Below are 19390 nucleotides of genomic sequence, written 5' to 3' on the forward strand. Positions count from 1 at the left end.
GCTCCAGTTTCATCCATCTCATCAGAACTGATTCAAATGAACTAGAGATCTCTTCAAGGAAATCAGATACCAAGGGAACATTTCATGCAAAGATGGACACAATAAAGTACAGAAATGGAAAAAAAAAAAAAGACAGAAATGGAACGGATCTAACAGAAGCAGAAGATACTAAGAACAGGTGGCAAGAATACACAGAAGAACCATACAAAGAGATCTTAATGACCCAAATAACCACAATGGTGTGATTACTTACCTAGAGTCAGACATCCTGGAGTGTGAACTTGAGTGGGCCTTAGGAAGCATCACTATAGTGTTCTCTTCTATTTCTTTGCATTGATCATTGAGTAAGGCTTTCTTATCTCCTTGCTAATGTTTGGAACTCTGCCTTCAGATGAATATATCTCTCCTTTTCTCCTTTGCCTTTCACTTCTCTTCTTTTCTCCACTGTTTTTAAGGCCTCCTGAGACAACCATTTTGCCTTTTTGCATTTCTTTTTCTTGGGTATAGTTTTGATAACCCCTTCTGTATAGTATTACAAACTTTACATATGTTAACTTATTTACATATGTGTATCCAACAAGCAACTAGTTACCATTTTTCCCATTTGATGAATGAAGAGACCAAAGTATAGAGATCAGCATGCTTTCCAAGGTCTCAAGAATTTGCAGAATTGGGAGTCAAACCTCAGGCTCTCTATATCTAAAGCTTAACTCTTAACTGCCTCTATTATGACAGACAGGTAAATTACTCTTTTATGAGCAAGCACATAACATACACTATCTTCTTCCCTTGGCCACTTGATGACATTATTCTAATTAAAATGTTACCGTGAGTCATTGATGTGGGTCCTTCAGTGATATTGTGACTGAAGTTTTACCTAACTTTGTTCATGTTGACCAGTGTAAATTATGGTAAAGACCATCTTTATGCCTGTTTTTTTCTAGTTTTTGATTCAGAATCTTGTCCTCTTCTTAGGATGTGGCATTTTTGAAAACTTAACTGCTTATGTAGCTTTCATAATAAATGTATCATGATTACCAGAAAACTTACAGTTTGCTTCTTTACAGAAAATCACTCTGCACCTCCTGATGTAACCACTTACACCTCAGAACATGCAATACAAGTAGAAAGGCCGCAGGGCTCCACGACGTCACGGACAGCCCCGAAGTATGGCAATGCCGAGCTCATGGAGACTGGCGATGGTATGTCTTCCAGCAAGTTTTCCTCCTTTGTAAATTGCAAGTGCCCTTCTGTGCCCTGACTGGATGTGTTTCTTCTAGGGACACAGTCAGCTCATGAGCTCATCAGGGCCTTCATGAGCCTCCCTAGAAAGTGGCACAGTTACAGGAAGTGCAGACTGTCTCCAAGGGCAAGAGTTACTCCTTGGTGTAGGAGTTTAGTAATGAGAAGAAAAAGATTTGATAAAATCCTGCTGTTTTTGGTGGTGAATGATGTTGATTCCACAGTTACAAAATTAGTGCAGGTGTTAAGACTATGAACAGGTACTTGGAGATCAATTGACAGAGATGGGCAGTGTGGTGCTTTAGACTTTGGAAGAAAGAGGGTCCTTTTCTCCCTCCATGTTGAATAAAGTGTTGGTGATTTCTGTACAGCCATTGGGGTTCTCTTATTACTCGAATCTTTCATCTTTGCATGCTCTAACATCTTCCTGTTACCCATTCTGAAGTGACAGGCTGGAACATGAACTTCATGCTTTATTCTGCATTCCTTGACCTCCAGGGTCATGACAGTTAGCATGGAACCTGATGATGATGTAAAGTGTTCTTTACTTGGAAGATGTTTGGAGCAGCTTCTGTGTGCCCTCTATACCAGTGTGCTTGTGTCTGTAACCCAGTGACTCAGGGGTAATGAGGAGGCCTGAACCCCGCCTCCAACAGGCTGATGCCTCCTCACTGTGGTCAGAGCCCAAGGTTGCTGGATTGCGAGTTCTCTGTTAGTACAAATGGAGTCAGTCCAGTGTCCAGTATGACTGGTTTCTCTGGACTGCTTTTCAGTGTCAATGTCTGTGTAGTCCTCCACTAAATCCATTGTTTCTTGAATCCGTCATTACTGTTGTCCTTGTCTTCACCACTTTAGTATCTTTGTTGCCTTTGAAATTTATCATCTTCATCTCCTCCTTCAGGTAAATTCATCTGTTGTCTAATCCAGTGGTGTGATAGCATCTGGTATCAGAACCACATGAGGCAGTTGTTGGAAAACAGATTCTGGGCCACATCGCAGACCTAACACATGAGAAACTCTGAGCTGGGTCCTGAAATAATGTGTGTGTCCTGTTTAAGCTGGAGTACCAGTGGCCTTGAGAAATAATCTCTGATTCATCCAAACCAGATTCAGTTGAGTTCAGTTGCTCAGTCGTGTCCTACTCTTTGTGACCCCATGGACTGCAGCATGCCAGGCTTCCCTGTCCATCACCAACTCATGGAGCTTGCTCAAACTCATGTCCTTTGAGTCGGTAATGCCATTCAACCATTTCATCCTCTGTCGTCCCCTTCTTCTCCCGCCATCAATCTTTCCGAGCATCAGGGTCTTTTCTGATGAGTCAGTCCTTCACATCAGGTGGACAAAGTATTGGACTTTCAGCTTCAGCATCAGTCCTTCCAGGGCTGATTCAGGGCTGATTTCCTTTAGCATTGACTGGTTGGATCTCCTTGCAGTCCAAGGGACTCTTCAAGAGTCTTCTCCAACACCACAGTTCAAAAGCATCAATTCTCCAGTGCTCAGCTTTTTTTATAGTCCAACTCTCACATCCATATATGACTACTGGAAAAACCATAGCTTTGACTAGATGGACCTTTGTTGGCAAAAGTAATGCCTCTGCTTTTTAACATGCTGTCTAGGTGGGTCATAGCTTTTCTTCCAAGAAGCAAGCGTCTTTTCATTTCATGGCTACAGTCCCCATCTGCAGTGATTTTGGAGCCCAAGAAAAGTCTCTCACTGTTTCCAGTGCTTCCCCATCTCTTTGCCATGAAGTGATGGGACCAGATGCCATGATCTTAGTTTGAATGTTGATTTTCAAGCCAACTTTTTCACTGTCCTTTTTCCCTTTTATCAAGAGGTTCTTTAGTTCCTCTTCACTTTCTGTCTTAAGGGTGGTGTCATCTGCATATCTGAGGTTATTGATGTTTCTCCTGGCAATCTTGATTCCAGCTTCATCCAGTCTAGCATTTGTCATGATGTACTCTGCATATAAGTTAAATAAGCAGGGTGACAATATACAGCCTTTACGTGCTCCTTTCCTTGGATTTGGAACTAGTCTGTTGTTCCATGTCTGGTTCTAACTGTTGCTTCCTGACCTGCATACAGATTTCTCAGGAGGCAGGTCAGGTGGTCTTTATTCCTATCTTTTTCAGAATTTTCCAGTTTGTTGTGATCCACACAAAGGTTTTGGGATAGTCGTTGAAGCAGAAGTAGTTGTTTTTCTGGAACTCTTGCTTTTTTGATGATCCAGCGGATGTTGGCAATTTGATCCTGGTTCCTTAGGCTTTTATAAATCCAGCTTGAACATCTGGAAGTTCACAGTTCATGCACTATTGAAAACTGGCTTGGAGAATTTTGAGCATTACTTTGCTAGCGTGAGATGACTGCAGTTGTGCAGTGGTTTGGACATTCTTTGGCATTGGCTTTCTTTGGGATTGGAATGAAAACTGACCTTTTCCAGTCCTGTGGCCACTGCTGAGTTTTCCAAATTTGCTGCCATATTGAGTGCAGCACTTTCACAGCATCATCTTTTAGGATTTGAGAAAGCTCAACTGGAATTCCATCACCTCCACTAGCTTTGTTCATAGTGATGCTTCCTAAAGCCCAGTTGACTTTGCATTCCAGGATGTCTGGCTCTAGTTAAGTGATCACACCATCGTGATTATCTGGGTTGTGAAGATCTTTTTTGTACAGTTCTTCTGTGTATTCTTGCCACCTCTTCTTAATATCTTCTGCTTCTGTTAGGTCCATACCATTTCTGTCCTTCATTGTGCCCATCTTTGCATGAAATGTTCTCTTGGTATCTCTAATTTTGAAGAGATCTTTAGTCTTTCCCATTCTGTTGTTTTCTTCTATTTCTTTACATTGATCATTAAGGAAGGCTTTCTTATTTCTCCTTGCTATTCTTTGGAACTCTGTATTCAGATTGGTATATCTTTCCTTTTCACATTTTTCTTTAGGTTCTCTTCATTTCTCAGCTATTTCTAAGACAACCATTTTGCCTTTTTGCCTTTCATTTTCTTGGGGATGGTGATGCATCCTGTGCAATGTCATGAACCTCCATCCGTAGTTCTTCAAGCACTTTGTCAGATCTAATCCTTTGAATCTATTTGTTACTTTCTCTGTGTAATCCCAAGGGATTTGATTTATGTCATACCTGAATGGCCTAGTGGTTTTCCGTACTTTCTTCAATTTAAGTCTTATTAGCTAGGATCAGCTAACCAGATTAGCTGGGACTATTTAATAGGGGAACATTATGTTTAGATACTGAGAATTCTGGGTTGTATATTTTTATATATTTTCAAGATTGTAAAATATTTAATGTCTCAATTCTGAAAGTGCTCATAGAATATTTGAGACTATTAAAATGGTTATTTGATTGAAAATTTTCCTTGAAAGCTGTCGTATCATTCCAAAAGCTGAGTTCTGTTTTTGTGACACTGTGTGGTGGATGGCTTCCCAGGTAAGGTTAGCGGTTAAGGAACCCACCTATCAGTGCAGGAGACATGGAAGATACAGGTTTGATCCCTGGGTCGGGAAGATCTCCTGAGGAAGGTGTGGCAGCCCAGTCTAGTATTCTTGCCTGGAGAATCCAATGGACAAAAGAGTGTGATGGGCTACAATCAATGGATTCATAAAGTGGCAGACTTGACTGAGAGACTAAACACACACGCATGTGCCATGGATAAAGGCCTCTGGCTCAGTCAGAACAGGAAAGACCTCCTGTGGTTGTGGTTCTTTTGTCCAGGAGCTTAGAAGGTTCTAGGCCTGTAAATTTATAGGTTCAGGTTTCTAAGCACCTTTGAATAGGAATGAAATCTGCCTGCAGAGGAGGGTGCATTTGATCCAGTTGTGGCTTCAGTGTCTTGGTGCTCCTTTTGTTCATTCATTTAAAATTTTTAAAATTCCACGTCTTTTTCACTGATCATTTTCAAAACTATGTAGCATTTATTATCCTAAGAAACGTATTATAAGGTGGGGTTTATTTTCCTCAGTACACATGGATAAATATTAATATATGTGAGTTCTGTGTTAATATCATAAATTGAATTTAGAGACTTCAGTTGCTTTGCTTCTGGGATGTGGTCCCTAAATGTTCACTCAGGAGAGTGGGTCTGAAAGGCATATAGAAGGGACCCGGCTGTCACCTGAAAGAGGATAGTGGCACTTGTAGCACCTCAGGTCCCTGTACTTCATCGGGAAGTGTCAGGGTGACAACTGGAGGCCGAGCACAGGTGGTCTCAGGGGAGACTGGGACTTGGGGAAGATCTCGCTGCTTCATCAGCTTTCTGATGAAACAGAGGAGAACCTGAGAAGGGTATGAATTAGGAGATGACAGACCCCTTTTTTAGGAATAGAGGTGGGACCAAGCCCAGTCGGTGGTCTGGAGCTGTTCCCAAGGTCACCAGAGCAAGACAGCTCACAGGGTAAAGAGAATCATTTCTGCTCCATCTTTATTCTCTGTCGAGGCTTCCCAGCAAGGCCACATGCTGGGACCACTCTCCTCGGAATGTTCTTGTTGACAGAAGTCATCTAGGGACACAGAGGACACCAGGCTGAGATGGGACAGAGTGTGGTTCCACAGCCGTTTTTACTGTGGCTGCTTATTCATGGTGGTTTGTGCTGAGAGTCAGTCCACCTGCCTCATGATTCTGTTTTCAGGTGTGCCTGTAAGTAGCCGTGTATCTGCAAAGATCCAGCAGCTCGTCAATACCCTCAAACGACCCAAACGACCACCCTTACGGGAATTCTTCGTCGATGACTTTGAGGAACTACTAGAAGGTGAAAGAACCCCTTCCTCCCCCCTCATCCAGTGTTTCTGTAACCCCATAAACTGAAGTTATTTCTTGACCAAGGTTGTTTGATCTTTAAAAACAATAATCTTGTGTTCACAGGAAACAAGAATCCTGCCTAGAAACTGTAGGTACTGTTCCGCAAGGTCCCTTTAAACAAACATATGCTCAGTCCCAAAACAGCTGGTTTAATACCACTGGTACTGACTCTGAGAAGCATGTGATTTTGTCCCATGAGCCAGTCCTCTTTCTAAGGACTCCATGAAGCTACAGAAATGCAAGGAAATCAGACAACCTGAGCTCAGCAAGCAGTGCATTCTCTCTGCGTAGGCTTTAGAGGAATGCAAAGTGAGCTGTGGGAATCTTGCCTTGCTGCCTCTCTGGACAGCTTCAGGAGCTGGATGTCTTTACTCTGAACATTCCTGAGCCTTTTAATACAAGAAAACCTAAAATTGAAACAAAGTGCTGCTTGTTGTATGAAAACCAGTCTCCTTATTTTCTTGGTCTTTGTGCCACAAGTAAGATATGGTTGATTTTCTAGCCAGCAAGTGGAAATCATCTGTCATGCACTGTGCGAGAAACCTTCCTAGAAGTACAAAGAATCACCACTCAGATTCTCACCCATCTAAAGATTCCGGCAGATTGTTCTAATTATAGGGCATTTATCTTTGTTTTACTTAAGGAAATATGAGCTGTGCTAGTTACTCATGGTAGTTGTAGCAAATTCAAATTTACATCTCCATATTTCAAGGGCACAATATACTTCAGCCAGATTTGAACTCTTTGGAGTCTACAATTACTGGTGTATGTTGAGAACTGATGTTTTAAACATGGCTATTGTAATGTTTAGGACTTCCCTGGTGGTTCAGCCAGTAAAGTGCCTGTCTACAATGCGGGAGACCTGGGTTCAATCCCTGGTTTGGAAAGATCCCCTGGAGAAGGAAATGGCAATCCACTCCAGTACTATTGCCTGGAAAATCCCATGGACAGAGGAGCCTGGTAGGCTACAGTCCATGGGGTTGCAAAGAGTTGGACACGACTGAGCAACTTTACTTTCACCATTGTAATGTTAGACTCTAGGTGTGTTAAAATGCATAGTTTTACTTGCCCGTTTATAAATGCATTCAGATCTCCCTAAGTTCCACATCCTGACATTGCCTTGGATGTTGGAAGAATTACGTGTCTTGGTTATATCCGTGAGGCTCATATGTCAGTTGTAGCTCTAATTCTAGAAAAGCATCTGTGCATGTTTCCTGTAATAAATTTCTAACTCAAGTATAAGTCTTCTAGCTTCTTTAAAATGAATAAGAATGATTGTGCTAATAATGGCTGTATTTTTCTTGAAAACCTTCTGTGTTCAAATGTATTTAGTTCAACAACCAGATCCAAACCAGCCAAAGCCAGAGGGAGCCCAGATGTTAGCGATGCGTGGGGAGCAGCTGGGTGTGGTTACCAATTGGCCCCCATCTTTAGAAGCAGCGTTACAGCGATGGGGGACCATCTCACCAAAGGCCCCATGTTTGACCACGATGGACACAAATGGAAAACCTCTCTACATCCTCACTTACGGTAATCCTTTGAGGCTTATCCATCTTTTGTCTGCTTGTGCCTGCACACATCTGCCACTTTCAGGGTGGCAGTTTATATTTGTGTTGCCTTATGTTTCCAATATGGAAATAAATGGAATCCAAAAGGAAATATTGGATTGGCCAAAAAGTTCATTTGCGTTTTCCTGTAAGATACTATTGAAAATCCAAATGAACTTTGGGCCTAGCCAGTATAGAAAAATTATTTGATTTGAATGTGAAAAATTATTTGTTAATGTTTTTTAGTAAAAACCAGAAAGTGATACAAAAATTAGTGACTGTAACTCTAATAAAAAGATGTTGGATTTAACCTCTTGGAATGTATATTAAATTAATGCTTTGAAGAAAGATTGGTAGTTAAAGAAATGAAACGAGAAAGAATGTATATAGAACTCTTTGACATGCATCACTCAGAAGAAACAAAATTTGTTTCCACAGTGCTTTTCTAGCAAGCAAGGGAAACAAACTTTAACTCTTTATTCAGTATGATTAATGCAGTCCATAAACTTTTGGAAATAGTTAACTATATGAGAGAGATTCCTTTCTCTTTGCTTCACAGATAATGGGCCGTGGAGAAAGCAAATTGTCAGGTCATTTTCACACACTCTGCCGCAGCGTTGCAAAGAAATCAGCTTCATAACTAAAAGACAAAATGGCTTATATCTGCATGTGTGAGCTTACATTACCATTTTTAACTTCCGGTTTTATTTCTGTGATAATAATGCTCTTCTAATTGCAGGTAGGAAAGAAACTGTTTTCTCTATTACCAATGGAGGTCAAGAGCGAGGTGTTGTGTTAAGTAACATAACCCAACTTTTAGTGGGGCCCCCGCTGTAGACTCCATCATTATCCTGTGCATCTCATGGAAGGAAATGGGATTCAGGAGCATATGTTTTCATAGTCTCAATTTTTTTCTTCCTGCTTCGTTGGGAAATTCTTAGTGGATAAAGGGTATTTTACCCATAATGGGACATAGGATTGATTTTTTTTTTTTAAATTATACTCTTGGAAATAGATTTTAGTCAGTCAGAAAGATAGAAGACTTTCCTGTCTGACCCTCATCCCTGGCCAGGTTCAGACCAGGAGCTGATTGGGTACTGTTTTCCAAGCATCATGTATTGAAAGACTGTCCTTTTCCCTTTCTTGGCTCCTTTGTCATAAATCAGTTGACATATATGCGTGGGTTTATTTATGGATTATTCGGTTTCATTGATCTATATGTCTGATTTTGTGCCAGTATCATACTGTTCTTATTACTGGTAGTTTTGTAATGTCAGGGAGCATGATGTCTCTAGCTTTGTTTTTCTTTCTTAAGATGACTTTGGCCATGTGGGGTCTTTCATGATTTCCTACAAATTTTAGAATTGTTTGTTCTATTTCTGTGAACAGTGCTGTTGGAATTTTGATTGGGATTGGATTTAGATTGCTTTGAGTAGTACAGATACTTTAACAAAACTGTTTTTTCTAATCCATGAGCACAGAATATCTTTCCATTTGTTTGTGTTGTCTTCAGCTTCTTTATCAAAGTCTCACAGTTGTTTTGTTTTTTTAAGATGCAGATTTTATGGGGCTTAATTTTCATTGTGCTTTTTGTAGTGGGTTTTTTTGGTTTGTTTGTTTGTTCTTTGCCACACCATGTGGCATGCTGGATCTCAAGTTCCCAACCAGGGATCAGATCTGTGCCCCCTACAGTGGAAGCACGAGGCCTTAAACCATCAGACCTCCAGGGAAGTCCCAAGTCTTAACAATTTTGAATGTACAGGTCTTTTACCTCCTGATTAATTTTATTTTGAGGTATTTTATTCCTTTCGATGCTGTTATAAATAGGGTCTTTTTCTTGGTTTCTCTTTCTAGTAGTTTATTATTAGTATATAGACACAGCAGTTTTCTGATAACAACAATATATTGATTTTGCATTTTTCTACTTTACTGAATTCATTTATTACTCTGTTTTTTTTTTGTATTGTCTTAAGGTTTTCTATGTATAATGTCATGTTACCTGCAAGTAGTGACAGTTTTTCATCTTCCTTTTCCAGTTTGGATGCTTTTTTTTTTTTTGCCTGGTTACTCTGGCTAGGACTTACAATACTATATTGAATAAACATGGCAAAAGTGAGCATCCTTGTCTTATTTCTGAATCTTAGAGGAAATACTTCAGCTTTTCACTGTTGAGTATGCTATTAGCTGTGAATTTGCCACATAGGACTTTTATTTTGTTAGGTATGTTTTCTCTGTATGCACTTTGTTGAGAGTTTTTATCCTAAATAGATACTGAATTAAAATTTTTTTTTCTGCATCAGCTGAGATGGTCATATGATTTTTATCCTTCATTCTGTTAATGTGCCGTATTAATCACATTAATTGATTTGTGGATGTTGAACCATCCTTGCATTTCTGCAATAAATCCCATTTGATCATGGTGTATGATCATTTTAACATATTACTGAATTTGGTTCGCTAATATATTGTTGAGGATTTGTACATTTGTGTTCTTCAGACCTCTGATTTTCTCATGGTGTCCTTGTCTTGTTTTGATACGAGGATAACACAGGCCTTGTGAAATGAGTTTGAAAGTGTTTTCTCGTCTTTTGTTTTTTAGAAGGATTTATAATACTGCTTTAGTGGTGATGAATTTCTTTAGCTTTTTGCTTGTCTGGAAAACTATCTGTCCTTCAGTTCTGAATGATAACTTTGCCTGGGTGAGTGTTCCTGGTTGGGAATTTTTTTTCATTCTCCTTTCTAAATCAGTCAAGAACTGTTGTATTGTCTTTAATTTAAATCAGCAATTTGCTGTTTATTTTTTCTACTAGAAGAATATTTCTAGAACTTTGCCAAAGTGTGTTGTTGCCTTTTTCAAATTGTCTGTGGTAAATTGGCTTTTATATGACTTTATGATGATATCAACTTTAATATTCCAAACTGAGAATGAAGTTGAAATTTTTAAGAAAATTTAATGGTGCTAATTGATTGTAATTGATGTGTTAGTTTATAACGCATTGATTTTTTGTTTCAGTTAAAACAAGTTGATTGTTATTGTTTGTTCAGCCAAAATAATTTTCTAACATTGTTCACATTAAAGAAATCTGACAACACAAAATATTTGTGATTTCTTTAGGAAAAAAATAACTCCCTGAGTTATTTCTAAAGGCTAGTAACTCTTTGGGGAGAAAATACAATCACCAAATAAAAACCAAATAATTGTAAAATAGCCAATCTTGAGAAGATGGAGTTAAGGAAGGTGGAAGAGGAGTGTGAATAAAATGTCACGGTAATTACTCTTAGTACTCAAGTAGGCTCAAATGAATACCGTAATTCTGTGCTTTTTACAGCTTGCTTAATATGCTTACTCCTTGGAAGAAAAGTTATGACCAACCTAGATAGCATATTCAAAAGCAGAGACATTACTTTGCCAACTAAGGTCCATCTAGTCAAGGCTATGGTTTTTCCTGTGGTCATGTATGGATGTGAGAGTTGGACTGTGAAGAAGGCTGAGCGCCAAAGAAATTATGCTTTTGACTGTGGTGTTGGAGAAGACTCTCGAGAGTCCCTTGGACTGCAAGGAGATCCAACCAATCCATTCTGAAGGAGATCAGCCCTGGGATTTCTTTGGAAGGACTGATGCTAAAGCTGAAACTCCAGTACTTTGGCCACCTCATGTGAAGAGTTGACTCATTGGAAAAGACTCTGATGCTAGGAGGGTTTGGGGGCAGGAGGAGAAGGGGACCACAGAGGATGAGATGGCTGGATGGCATCACTGACTCAATGGACATGAGTCTGAGTGAACTCCGGGAGTTGGTGATGGACCGGGAGGCCTGGCGTGCTGTGATTTATGAGGTCGCAAAGAGTCAGACATGACTGAACAACTGAACTGAACTAATAGGCTGTTAATAAAACAAACATTTGTTGAGCGTATACTATGAACCAGGAATGTCTAGGAGTTATAGGAATCAGAAACAGTGGAAAAGTCTTCTTTGTTCCCTTAATCACTAAGGGGAGAGACAAGTTGATAAATCCATTGGTAGGAAGACAGGAGCAACCCTAAATTGTGTTGCTACAGAATCTGATATGAAATAAGACAAATTCAGATTCTTTTCATTCAAACTGTATGTTAATTTAGCTTTTACATTTTAAATAGGAAAGAGATTAGAACAGAGATTGCATTTATAGGAAATAGTTCAAATTGTTCTTATCTTTACTATACTATTGTTTCCCTTGTGGCTCAGCTGGTAAAGAATCCGCCAGCAATGCAGGAGATACTTGTTCGATTCCTGGGTCGGGAAGATCCACTGGAGAAGGAATAGGCTACCCACTCCAGTGTTCTTGGGCTTCCCTTGTGGCTCAGCTGGTAAAGAATCCGCCTGCAGTGTGGGAGACCTGGAATTGGTCCCTGGGTTGGGAAGATCCCCTGAAGAAGGGAATGGGTTTGCACTCCAGTATTCTGGCCTGGTAAATTCCATGGACAGAGGAGCCTGGCAGGCTACAGTCCATGGAGTCACAAAGAGTAGAACAAGACTGAGAAACTTTCACTCTACTATTACTGCAAATCTCTTAACACCTTGACTGCTTCTGAAAGCTTATAGAACCTAATGTTATAAAAGGCCTTTATGTGTCCAAGAATTCATGTTAGATTTTAAAAGACATTTTGATTCAATCTCAGACTGTTTGCTGTCACCTAGACCTGCTGAGAAAATGTCTGGCACTGAGAGGAAGGCAGGGATTTGAATCTAAGCAGGTTCTTCAAAACTGGTCATTTTTCTTATGTTCTTAAAAATCTTTTTAATCCTGCTTTGTAGTGTTTTTCCCCAGAGTTCAAAACTTTAGGTCAAAATTCTTACCATAATCTTTATCTAAATTCAAGGGTTACTGTCTAAAAACCTTAAAACTCTGAAGTTAGGAAAAATTGAATTTGAGAAACTTAGGACATAGGGAAAGAGGGGTATCAGACCCTACAGAACCCATCCTAAGTAGCCTTTATATTAGTTGCAATCACACAAACCACTTAGGATTATAAAGTGGAAGTGACAAACAGATTCAAAGGAAAATTCCATGGACAGAGGAGCCATGATCTGATAGAGTACCTGAAGAACTATGGACGGAGGCTCGTGACTTTGTACAGAAGGCAGTGATCAAGACCATCCCCAAGAAAAAGAAATATAAAAAGGCAAAATGGTTGTCTGAGGAAGCCTTACAAATAGCTGAGAAATGAAGAGAAGCTAAAGGCAAAGGAGAAAAGGAAAGATACACCCATCTGAATACAGAGTTCCAAAGAATAGCAAGGAGAGATAAGAAAGCCTTCCCCAATGATCAATGCAAAGAAATAGAGGAAAACAATAGAATGGGAAAGACTAGAGATCTCTTCAAGAAAATTAGACATACCAAGGGAACATTTCATGCAAAGATGGGCACAATGAAGGATAGAAATGGTTTGGACCTAACAGAAGCAGAAGGTATTAAGAAGAGGTGGCAAGAGTACACAGAAGAACTATACAGAAAAGATCTTTATGACCCAGATAAGCACAATGGTATGATTACTCACCTAGAGCCAGATATCCTGGAATGTGAAGTTAAGTGGGCCTTAGGAAGTATCACTATGAACAAAGCTAGTGAAGGTGATGGAATTCCAGATGACCTATTTGAAATCCTAAAAGATGATGCTGTGAAAGTGCTGCACTCAATATGCCAGCAAATGTGGAAAACTCAGCAGTGGCCACAGGACTGGAAAAGGTCAGTTTTCATTCCAATCCCCCAAAAAGGCAATGCCAAAGAATGTTCAAACTACCGTATAATTGCACTCATCTTACATGCTAGTAATGTAATGCTCAAAATTCTCCAAGCCAGACTTCAACAGTATGTGAACTGTGTACTTCCAGATGTTCAAGCTGGTTTTGGAAAAGGCAGAGGAACCAGAGATCAAATACCCAACATCTGCTGGATCATTTGAAAAAGCAAGAGAGTTCCAGAAAACCATCTACGTCTTCTTTCTTGACTATCCAAAGCCTTTGACTGTGTGGATCACAAGAAACCAGGGAAAATTCTGAAAGAGATGGGAATAACACACCACCTGACGTGCCCTGAGAAATCTGTATGCAGGTCAAGAAGCAACAGTTAGAACTGGACATGGAACAACAGACTGGTTCCAAATAGGAAAAGGAGTACGGCAAGGCTGTATATTGTCACCCTGCTTATTTAACTTATCTGCAGAGTGTATCATGAGAAATGCTGGGCTGGATGAAGCACAAGCTAGAATCAAGATTTCAGGGAGAAGCATTAATAACCTCAGATATGCAGATGACACCACCCTGATGGCAGAAAGTAAAGAAGAACTAAAGAGCCTCTTGATGAAAGTGAAAGAGGAGAGTGAAAAAGCTGGCTTAAAATTCAACATTCAGAAAACTAAGATCATGACATCAGTTCCATCACCTTGTGGCAAATAGATGGGGAAGCAATGAAAACAGTGAGAGAGTTTATTTTCTTGGGCTCCAAAATCACGGCAGATGGTGACTGCAGCCATGAAATGAAAAGACGCTTGCTCCTTGGAAGAAAAGCTACGACCCACCTAGACAGCATATTAAAAAGCAGAGACATTACTTTGCCGGCAACGGTCCATGTAGTCAAAGCTATGGTTTTTCCAATAGTCATGTATGGATGTGAGAGTTGGACTGTGAAGAAAGCTGAGTGCCGAAGAATTGATGCTTTTGAACTGTGGTGTTGGAGAAGACTCTTGAAGAGTCCCTTGGACTGCAAGGAGATCCAACTAGTTCATCCTAAAGGAAATCAGTCCTGGGTGTTCGTTGGAAGAACTGATGCTGAAGCTGAAGCTCCAATATTTTGGCCACCTGATGCGAAGAACTGACTCATTGGAAAAGATTCTGATGCTGGGAAAGATTGAAGGGGGAAGGGGAAGGGGACGACAGAGGATGAGATGGTTGGATGGCATCACTGACTCAATGGGACATGAGTTTGAGTAAGATCTAGGAGTTGGTGATGGACAGGGAAGCCTGGTATGCTGCAGTCCATGGTGTTGCAGAGTCAGACATGACTTAACTGAACCACACAAAGCAGGACTCATTAAAAAAGGAAAATATGTGTCATTTTGAAAAACATAGTGGTAACACTAATGCTGTGATTCCTCACCTGCTTTACTCCTCAGAAATCATCCCCTACTTCTGTGATGATAGTTAAATTCTCTGTGGCTTTGCTGTAGGTTCTTAGCACCCTAGGTGTTTGTATTTAATACCTTATTCTGGTGTTCATGCTGCTCAGATTTTATACGTCAGAGTTGCTGGCTTTTGTTTCCCATCTGGATTCTAAGGACTCAGAATAACCTGAAAGCTTAAAGTGAAAAAGTAGTACTCTCAATATAGGTTAATGTGCATACACATACACAGTAGAAAATGCATGTGTACAATTAATTGTGTCTTTATAATTTGTATTGATAGGCAAACTGTGGACAAGAAGTATGAAGGTTGCTTACAACATTCTGCATAAATTAGGTACAAAACAAGAGCCTATGGTGCGACCTGGAGATAGGGTAAGTGCAATTTAAATTATTGCATCTGCAGGACACGTGATCTGAGGTGGAGAAGATACCTACTGTTTTAAAGTTATAAAGTTTAATGCCTCCTAATACTCATATTACCAAATCAGGCTTTCTTAACATTTACCACAAGCCAGCAGAAATTATTCAGCAGGTGTAATCTTTATAGTAGCTCAGTGAGCTTGACTGTAGTAGTTCTCATGGGTTATCTTCAAGAAAACTGGGACTTGAGAGAATAAGAGTCATATCAGATGAAGGCCCGTGTCCGGAAAATGGTGTAGCCAGTGCTCACAGCCATTTCTGTCCAGCCCCAGGACGTATGTTCCTAACCCGTGACACATGACCGAGTGTGAAACAGCTGTCTGTCTAAGGACGCAGACAGTTGTGTGCTCACGAACTTTTTTATATCGGTCAGTGATACTAAGAATCCTTGCAGCAAACCGCTGGTACATTCCTTTCCTAGTATTAAATTTGTAGATACAGGTTACTGTCTTTGGTCGAAAAGAATTTTATCCTTACTGCTGTATGCCAGTTTACTGAGAACAGATATTAGTGTTTCCTTTTTAATGTTACACACAGAACAGTTAATCTGGCCCAAGCTTTACCCATGAATAAGATGTGGGCCTGCATGTAGAACCTACTTTTCTTGCCTTAAGTGGAGTGACTTTTTTCCCATATGTTGCTCTGTACCTACATGCCCCAAGACTGGGTTATCCACCTGCACCAAAGGACTCCACATGAATTTTATAGAAGTTTCATTGTAGAGCACCATAAATGAGCAAGAATACAAGCTATGATTTACTTATGAGATATTACAAAAGCATGGGTTCGTTATAAGGAATGTTTAATAAGATTGCTGCAGCCCTAGGATTCTGTGGTAGCCTATGATTCTTTGCAATTTAATGAACATGTTTGACCTCTAGCTTTTAAAAGTCAATCATGGGTCTCACATTTCCTCATTATAAAACTTACTGTAAAGCTACAGTAATCAAAACAGTATGGTATCAACACAAGGACAGATGCAGACCAAAGGAATAGAATAAAAAGCCCAGAAATAAATCCTCACATGTACGGTTAAGTGACTTTCAAGAAGGATGCTAAGATATTAAATGGGAGAAGGGCTAAAGTGTACCCAACAAATGGTGCTGGGAAAACTGGATATCTATAACCAAAACCCCCAAATTGAACCTTTATAGCATATATTAGGGCTTCCCAGGTGGTGCTAGTGATAAAGAACCTGCCTGCTGATGCAGGAGACCCGAGACACAGGTTCGGTCCCTGGATTAGGAAAATCCCCTAGAGAAGGGCATGGCCGTCCATTCCAGTATTCTTGCCTGGAGAATCCCATGGACAGAGAAGCCTGGTGGGCTACAGTCCATAGGGTTGCAGAGTCAGACATGACTGAAGTGACTTGATACACACATAGTGTATATTAAATAATTAACTCAGAATGAATTAAAGACCTAAACTCTTTGGATAAAACATAAAACATGTTTCATGACATTGAATTTGGCAATGATTTCTTAGATGTGGCACCAAAAGCAAAGGGAATAAAAAAAATTGGTAGATTGCACTTCATCAAAATTAAAAGCTTCAGTGTACCAAAGGACATTGTCAAGAGTGAAAACATAGAATGGGAGAAATGTTTACAAATCATATATTTTACAAAAGTTTAAAAACCAGCCACAGTGCTTGAATAGACCTTTTTCTTTGGAAGATTTACAAATAGCCAAATAAGCCCATGAAAATATGCTCAACATCACTAATCATTAGGGAAACATGCATCAAAACCACAGTGAGATACCGCCTCACACTTATTAGGATGAAAAAATAATAAGTTAGCAACAGTGAGAAATTGGAACCCTTCTGTTGCTTTTAGGAATATATAGTGGTGTAGCCATTGTGAAAACCAATACTGTGGTGGTTCCTTAAAAAATTTAAACATTTGACCCAATAATTCAAAGGAACTGAAAGGAAGAACTTGAACAGGTAAACATCTACACTACTTTTCACAGCAACAGTATTCACAAAACCCAAAAGGTGGCAGCAGTTCAAGCATCCATGGCGGGGTGAACGGATAAACAGAATACAGTATATTCATACGGTGTAATGTTATTTAGCCTTAAAAAGGAAGGAAATCCTTATATGTTCTACAACGTAGAGGGACCTGATGACATTATGCTCAGTGAAATAAGCCAGTCACAAAAGAACAAATATTGTATGATTCCATTCATACAAGGTACTTAGAGTACTTAAATTCCTAGAGACAGAAGAATGAAGGTGACCAGGGGCCGTGGGAAAGAGGAAATGGGGAGTTAACTGTTTATGGGGGCAGAGTTACAGTTTAGGAAAGTGAAAATGTTCTGGAAATGCATAGTTGATGATGGTTTTACAACAGTGTGAATGTACTTAATGCCACTGAACTGTATACTTGAAAACCGGCAGCATGATAAACTTTGTTATATTCATTTTATCACAATAAAATGTCAGTAGCATGGATAATGTCTCCCTTATAATTTGGTTAGTAGGTCTCAGTAGAGATGTTTTTTTAAGTCTTGGCCTGCAAATTTTTAAAGTTCATTTTCAGTACAGTTGCAAAATAAACCATCTCTGTTCAGCTGTAAGAAAGAATGTAGGGACAGATTTTGATCGAATATGTGAAACTATTCTCTTCAGCAGCAGGTGGTTTGAATTGTGTGAGGAAAGTTGCATTTCTAAATTATTCCTCTGAAAGGTATTCATGTGGCTGGGATATGGCATGTGCATATAAATGCCTATTAAATAAGCATATGCCACTGTAGTATTCAGTTGATAGTAACCTATCACAATAAACAGGTTCTTTACCTCTTTGAAAATTGTTTTAAATTAAATGTAATTCTCCCAAGGATAATGAACATTCTGTCTTTGGCATAAAAATTATAGATGCTCTTTATGTGGGTGACCCTCTTAATGCACTTTGCGGGGTGTGGGGGGGGGCGGTATCTGCTTGGGCTTTGAAAAAGCATTTATGTGCCTAAGCTGAAAAGGTTTCAGGATATTGTAGTGGGAGCTGTGGAATAAACAGAGATGCATCATATGTGAAGCCTGCTTTCAGGGAGCTTGCTATGTTAGGGAAAAATGAAGATATTGATAACTGGCTATCTGTAAGTTGGAAAATGAAAAAGGTCTCCAAAAAGATGGTGAGAGATACACCTGGACTGTTCTAGAAGGACAGAGAGGGTTCTCATTTTGGGAGCTTCTGGAATCTGAGACAACTTCTTGGGGAGAAAAAGCAAGCCCAGAGCTCTAGTTCAGTTTCTAGCACAGAGTGGAAAGGACTGAGGGGAGTTCTGTGGTGTGTGGCTGGTATGGGAAGACCAGTGGAGGCGAGCAGACCAAGGAGGTGGCCTGTTGATGCCTGTTATGTTCTGTGCATAAAGTGCAATGAAATGCCAGGGAATACATAGGGAATTGAACAGAAAGAAACTATGTGGGCTTATGAAAATGAAGCGTCCATATGTGTATTGCACTGGAATCACTGTGCAGTTACCAAAACACAGGACTTGTGACTGATAGAGACAGAAAATGGAAATGTGGTGAGAATGACACAAATAGTCTTCCCTTTCTTAAATTCTTAAAAAAAAATTCAGTTTTGATTCTAAAAGAGGTTGTAGGTATTGACTGTTTTCTGTGTTACTTTTATATTTTTGAGAGCATAATATACAATTTTGTATTTTGCTTTAATTCACTTGATGTTAATGTAACATTTCATCCTGTTTTAACCCAACTCTGCAAATGTCATATAACATGACATTTTCAGCATGAACTTTAGTGATCAAGCAGTGGGGATTTTAAATCCTGGATCAAATTGACTGTCCTGTGAACAGAGCTGGGAGGGCACCAGACCAGGATCTTGGGGATTCGTTGACCCACAGTCTAGCTGTGGAAGCACCGCCGCCTTTTGCTCAGTGCTGTGCTCTTGAAGACTCTTGCTTGCAGACTAGGTACCCTAGGGGGACTTTGGGCTGGAGTCACTAGTCTGGGGAGGAGCTGCAGCATCTCCTGTATTTTCCTCTGTTTTGGTTCAAGGAGAGCAGTCTTAGCAGCAGTGGTGCCCTGGATGCTTTGCAAACATTTGACTGAATATTGTTGTTTTGCCAGATCCAGATCTAAAAACTGATGCTGTCTACTCTCAGACCACCAGTTGAAGACAGAATACCTGAGGCCAGTGCAAACCTCAGATCATTTTTAAAATAGGTTGTGGTTTATATGCAGAG

The 19390-nt window shown here is 39.9% G+C and overlaps 1 protein-coding gene across 8 annotated transcripts in view; it reads left to right on the top strand.

Moving 5' to 3' along the window:
- Positions 1 to 19390, top strand: part of DIP2C (disco interacting protein 2 homolog C) — a 308773-nt gene that overhangs the window by 202057 nt on the left and 87326 nt on the right. For all 8 annotated transcript variants that reach the window (XM_027976813.3, XM_027976814.3, XM_042229724.2 and 5 more), the window contains 4 exons: positions 1068 to 1202; positions 5881 to 6000; positions 7383 to 7580; positions 15037 to 15128. In XM_027976813.3, coding sequence (XP_027832614.1) covers positions 1068 to 1202; positions 5881 to 6000; positions 7383 to 7580; positions 15037 to 15128 — 545 coding nt within the window. The remainder of the gene's footprint in view (positions 1 to 1067; positions 1203 to 5880; positions 6001 to 7382; positions 7581 to 15036; positions 15129 to 19390) is intronic.

Source organism: Ovis aries, chromosome 13, assembly GCF_016772045.2.
Source record: "Ovis aries strain OAR_USU_Benz2616 breed Rambouillet chromosome 13, ARS-UI_Ramb_v3.0, whole genome shotgun sequence".
NCBI classification, from domain to species: domain Eukaryota; kingdom Metazoa; phylum Chordata; class Mammalia; order Artiodactyla; family Bovidae; genus Ovis; species Ovis aries.